The sequence below is a fragment of the Olea europaea genome, chromosome 3 (genome assembly GCF_002742605.1).
Source record: "Olea europaea var. sylvestris chromosome 3, O_europaea_v1, whole genome shotgun sequence".
NCBI lineage: Eukaryota > Viridiplantae > Streptophyta > Magnoliopsida > Lamiales > Oleaceae > Olea > Olea europaea.
Genome location: NC_036239.1, coordinates 6320079 through 6326281, shown reverse-complemented (window position 1 = coordinate 6326281; position 6203 = coordinate 6320079). Strand labels below are relative to the sequence as shown.

The window sequence follows — 6203 nt, the reverse complement described above, 5'->3', positions numbered from 1 at the left end:
ATTGGAGTTAATTTAGAGCAATTAAAAAATAAGCGTTTTGTATGGGGATGATAAGAAGAATTAAGAGAGCAATTTGAAGAAAACCGTAAGCTTCTGGGTGAAATTCAACTTCTAGAAAGTTTGGGGGCTGGTCTAAAGATTAAAGACATGATGCAAATAAAAGAAGGACTTGAGTTGAACCAAAGAAGGCATTCTTGGACTAACTTGAATTGGAAGGAAAAGATCAAAACTTGTGATGTCATGGTTAGATGTGACGAACTTTGATTTTCTCTCATCGTCTAATTAGACTTCTACGTGAAATGAAGACGAGACACGGATTTTAACTTAGTCTTAACACTATAAAAAAGAGATTTCTATGGTATTCAAAAACGGAAGAAGCTTTAATTCACAAACATACAATCAATAACAAATTTTATACGTTTATTTGGATTTTGAAAGAAGAATAAAGAATACAAGAAGATCATTTAACAATTATGTAAGAGATTTAAAAATTTCTGAAGTTGTTTTTCGCTTTATTTCAACAATTGACCTTCGGGTGATGTATTATAATTCCACATCGTATTTATGTATTTTAATAATGCTCGATTAATTGTCTAGAAGTTAGGAAAATGACGACCTTATATTTTTAAGTTTAATGTTAATTTCAAGATTTTGTAGTCAAGTATTTGTTTGATTTGAATGGTTATTAGGTTATTAATACTTTTCGTTCTTAAATAATTGATAGATTCATGATTTTCATTCTACTTGAGAAAACGAATAAAAAATTTGGCATATATATAATAACAATAATTATAAAGTCCAATAATAAATAAAGATATATCATTATACTTTGCTTAATCTTATCCTAAATGTTTTTTGGGGCATAATTTGTTTTCATATATTCACATTTTCTATAGAAATATGGTAGGCTTATATGTAATGATATTTTAATAATTATTCGATTAAATACAGAATAATGCAACTTTAAATAAGTATTATCAATTATTTGAGTTTGAAATTAAAATGGAGTAATACAAGGGATTCGATGTTCTAGTAGTTTTCATTAAAAGGTATAGTTAAAATTAGGGCTGGACAAAACTCCCGAACTGAACCGATCGAACCGAACCCGATAGTTCTTCTCAAGTTAAATACTCAAACGGGTATTTGAATCAAAAACCGACGGGTATGGTTCGATTCTCGGTTCTAGGCCAAGACCCGAAAAATCGAATAAGAACCGAATCTACATAATTTTTTTAATTAATTTATTTTAAATAAGTAAAATTATTTTATTTTTTCTAAATAAATTTGTTAACTAGTTAATTTAATTCAAACTACAGAATATGATTTTCCTATTTCTAATTTTCAGTTCAAAATCAATTTAATCAAATTAACCTCAATTTTATCCAAATCTGTTATTCTATTGTGATGTCGTTTCTACCAGAAAAAATCGAATTAAAGCTCTACAACATCTTTCTTAATTATTTTCAGCTCGCTATCTTTCTCTTTCTGTGATTTTAATAATCAAATTTATGAAGAATTCAGTAAAGAGAGACGTGAAACACATAAGATTGAACTATGTTATTTTGTAAGAGCTAATATTGAATATATCATTAATTAAATTAACGTAATTTTGTATATATTAAAAAAATTAATTATAATACGGAACCGAATGAAATCGAACCCGAACGGTTCTATAATTAAATTTGGACCCGACAGTTCCACTTACTAAATACTCGAAAATTTCGAATCGATTCAGTTCTCGTTAGAACCGAATCGAACCGAATCATATTCAACCTAAGTTAAAATTTGGATTTTACTGAACATACAGGAGTTCCGTTTTCACATAACCCCGCCTATATAAAAAAATGCCCAAACCCCTCCCCAACCCACCCATGTTGTGAATGCCTGTAAGGGTTTTGTATCACAGAACCCTTGTACCTCAAGCATGACTCTTAAATTTTTTATATTTAGTTAGTCATGCAATTTATCAACATCCATAAATTTGTGTAATATTTATTGAAATCTAATTGAATATACAATTCTCATAAGAATCGTCTTTTATGCACTTTATTGTTTGTTTACAATATAGGTATTTTTGCTGACAAGAATAACTGTCATTTCCCGACATAAAAAAATCACCAAAATTGTTTAACATTTCAGAAGATGTTTGGCACCCATTTTTATGAATAAATGAATTTTAGAATAGTAGATTGATGTATAATGTGTGGATGGAAAATAAGGAAAATTTTTGATTTACGTGTTGTAGTGAAAATCCCTCGATAAGTTTTGATTTCGGGCTGAGAAAATAATCAAATGAACACCAATTTACCTTGGCTCGACCCAAGAACTCCCCTTTCACTTTGGGCTGTCCAAACTCTCTCAAACTCCACAAAGGAGAAGGGGTGGTGGTGGTGATAGAGAGAAGAAGACTGGCTGCCCCCTCACCTCTCTCGGCCCTCTTTCCCTCTCTCAACAGACACCCACACACCGCCATGAAAACGGCTGCAAGAAGATGGGTATATATAGGATATGTTAGACACACCTTCGGCTAAAAACTTGTGCAGATGTGCTTCTTAAAACCTAAACTAATGGGCTACCAATTAATCTAAAACCCACAATTTAATAACCCAACTACTACTTGGAACATCCACAAGTATAGGTTATTTCCGAGTCGAGCCAAGTCCATGGTGTCGATAAATAATTCGACAGCTATTTTAAATCATCGCCCAAATTTATTGGGTATCAAAAAATCCGAAACGTGTAATATTATTTTAATGAAGAATGTGTAGTTAAAAAGAAAAGAGAAAAAAAGATATTTTGATGAAAATGAGAGTTAAACGGGGCCTTAAATGGTTTCTTGTTCTACTTTTCTTTTTTTGAGTGCTTACAAGTTACATTTTAATACTTGTTTAGTTTGTTAGTGCTTTTAAGCACTTATAAGCTGTGACTCCTACTGAATGTATGGATACTAAGTTGTGGGGTTATATCTTTCTATAGATAGGTTTGGTTTCAAACCCACTATTCGAACAAGAGTAAAGAAAACTAAAATTACAATTTAAGCTTTGCCAAATATGCTCTTGATGACACACACACACACACACATATATATATAAGAGAGAGAGATGATCTAATAAGCATCGGTGCTCATCTTATAAGAAGCAATGGTGATGTGCCATATTATTTCATTGGTCAATAATAAATTTAATTTAAATGTTGGAAGTCACAGAATCTTTATCCTCTAATGAATTAATAGATTTAGAGAACTTGTTGCTTTTCATTTCACACAATTAATTCGTTTATTCAACTTGGAACTGCATATACAGCCATACAGGCCTATCTGCATATATACATATACTGATATACATCATTTAGTATATATCTAGCTAATGTTTATCATTCTGAGATGCAAATTTGTAGGAGACATAAGCACTTAGTCCAACAATGACAAGCAGTGCTGCCCCCATATTCACCAGCAATTGCCTCTCTCCATTCAGCTCACCAAGTCCTTTAACTGATTTCTTCTTCTGCTTCTTCAGTTCCAATTTCACAGCATCAAGATCATGATCAGGAGAATCATGAACTGCACTTGATTGTTTCTCGGATATGATCTTATTATCTTCAGGACTTATTTCTTTACCTTTTCCAATGTTATCCTTCGATGATGCATTTTCTGGTGTAAAATGTTTCTCTTTGGTTTCTTGGATTCCCTTTTTCTCAATATATCTTTTCTGTTCGTCTTCTTGTTGTCCAGTTCTAGTACTCAGATGATCACCTGACGTTCTCTTAATTCTTGGTAGTTCCAAACTTTTGTCATCAACAATCTTCTTCCCAGCCTTATCCACAATACTTTCATGTGCAGCAGGTTTCTCTGTCATTTCTGGGCTTTTCTCCTTCTCTACATGATTCTTTTGTTCATCTTCTTGTCTTCCTATTTTCGTAATCAGATGATCACCTGATGTTTTCCGAACCCCGGGAGCTGGTTTTAAACTTTTGTCATCTGTTATCGGCTTGCTAGTACTAGCCGTGGGAGTAACTTTAACCTGGCTCTGCTGATCAGGATTGGGTTCGCCGGGAGATTCCATGCCTGTAGTTTCAGGAGGAAGGACTTGATCGTGAGCTTTTGGGGGAGGGCTGAGGGATGCTTGACTGGTTTTGTTTTCTTCCTTTTTGGTTGCAAGTGTTTTACCGGCAACATTCTTTCTTGGGACAGTAACAATTAGAGTTCCTCCTCCATGCTTGGTTCGAACTGATGTTAGTTCGCTGTTATCCGGGACCTGGAAGTCTTCCTGGAAACGGCTCCATTTGTTGCCGGCAACCAGGCGTTCTCCACGTACTCTGATGAAGTTCTGGTCTACGGTGGAAACTTTGAGTTGATCCTTCATGAAACCTGCAGGGGAAACAAGGTAGAGGTGTAATCTGGCCTGACCTAGGAAGATGTTAGTGGCTCGACGCTAGCCCTGGTGTCAATGGTTCTGGCCAGGCTGACCACTCCTTTAATCTTTGCTTAAGGCATTTTGTTGCCCGAAAAGATCGATACAAGTAAACAAGGACTTACCTGGAACTTGAATGGTGAGAATATAAGTATCATTATCTAGTAAACAAGGACTTACCTGGAACTTGAATGGTGAGAATATAAGTATCATTATCTTGTGACCATTCTGAAACAGGTTTAAAATCTTCGTAAACTGGCCGGACGCCAAACGTTCTCGGTCTAGTCGGACCGGTTGCGCCACCACGTCTTGGCCTCGGCGTTGCCATTCCTACTATCACCAGCACTCTTTTCTCACGTTTAATTTGTTGTTTTAGTTTCCTCTACTATCAAACTTTGAATTCTCAAATGTGAAATATGTTGATTGCCTTGCCTTATGTTGTGAGTGTGCAAAAACTTGAAATTTAAACAATTCTTTTGCTTTCTTTTCTTAAGGGTGAGATAATTCTAATTTTATTGCTTCCATAGTGTGTTTTTATAGGGTTTGATTTATCCAAGGTGCATGTTAATGTTAGGTATATCTTTCTGAGAAGAGAAACTAAAGTCAGAAAGTTCTTTGTTTGGCCTACAAGCTTTTCCAATGGATTATGGATGCCAAGGTTGACTGCTTGACCATGAACATAGATTGAAAGTTCGTCCATGTTATTTTCTTTTTCTTAGGTGACAAGGAAGAATTTCATTTTATAATCTTTCCTCATGGAATCTTGGTCCTATTTAGGACTTCCAAGTTAGAGACCAGAATCGTCCCATTTACTACTGTTGCTTGACGTGTCTAAGTACAGAACTTTTAGAGCCTGTTTGGGAGTGATTTTGAGAATTAATTTTTTGAATTTTAGGAGAAAAGTGGAGTCCATCTGTGAAAGAAGAAGTCAAATATGACTGCTGGAATAGTGAAATAACGGTCAAAAAATCAGTTTTTTTTTGGAGAAAAAATCACTCCCAAACAAGCTCTTAATGAAAAGACAGTCCAAGAAAACGGCTAAAAGTGTACGCCATGTCTCAAAATTTTGTGCCTAATTTTGATGAATGTGATAAGGTTGATGAATTACTTGCTTTGATTGTATTTACTTAATTAAAGCTTATCAATTGATTTGGATTCTTGCCACTATTAATGATAATTGCTAGGACATTAAAAATAAATAGTAAAAAAGAAGAAGACAAATTTAAGTAGTAAACGAAGAATCAATTGTTTTCTTTGACCATCCAAAAGTTGTTTTACAAGTACTTTGCTTTCACAACTTATAAATTTTTATTTTATTTAAAGTTTCAAATTTTAAAGATTCAACCGTGAATTTTATGAACTAATGATGGTTAATTACATTGTAATAATTTCAACTTATTTTAGGAGTTTTCAGTAATTTTATATATTTTTGGTAAGTCGTGAAAAATAATTATACAGGGCTTATTATAGGAACTCAACATTAGAAATTTATCATAGCATTCTCTAATTATTTTCGATTTACAATAATTAAATTATGTGCATATAGATTAGAGTGAGAAAAGGTTCGACTTGACCAACACAATCACCTTTTTACAATTTATTATGAACTTCGTGTTGAGTAACATTATAATGCTTATTGTACTAGACTTAACACATAATTAATATGTAAAAGAAGAACTAAATTAATTAAATGACAAGAGGAAAAAAAAAATAGTAAATAGAAAGAAGAATGAATATTTCTTATAATAAAGGGGTTATTCTTTAGCAACACTTTATTCCTTCATCTTTTCAACT

At 33.2% G+C, this 6203-nt stretch overlaps 1 protein-coding gene across 1 annotated transcript; it reads right to left on the bottom strand.

Annotated features, from left to right (window-relative positions):
- Positions 1-3233: 3233 nt before the first annotated feature.
- Positions 3234-4931, bottom strand: LOC111383936 (inactive protein RESTRICTED TEV MOVEMENT 2-like). The gene is made up of 2 exons (XM_023008133.1): positions 4590-4931; positions 3234-4366 (listed from the first exon to the last, which is right to left on the bottom strand). Exons 1-2 carry the CDS (start codon positions 4735-4737, stop codon positions 3363-3365), a joined length of 1152 nt encoding a protein of 383 aa, XP_022863901.1. The 5' UTR covers positions 4738-4931; the 3' UTR covers positions 3234-3362.
- Positions 4932-6203: the final 1272 nt, after the last annotated feature.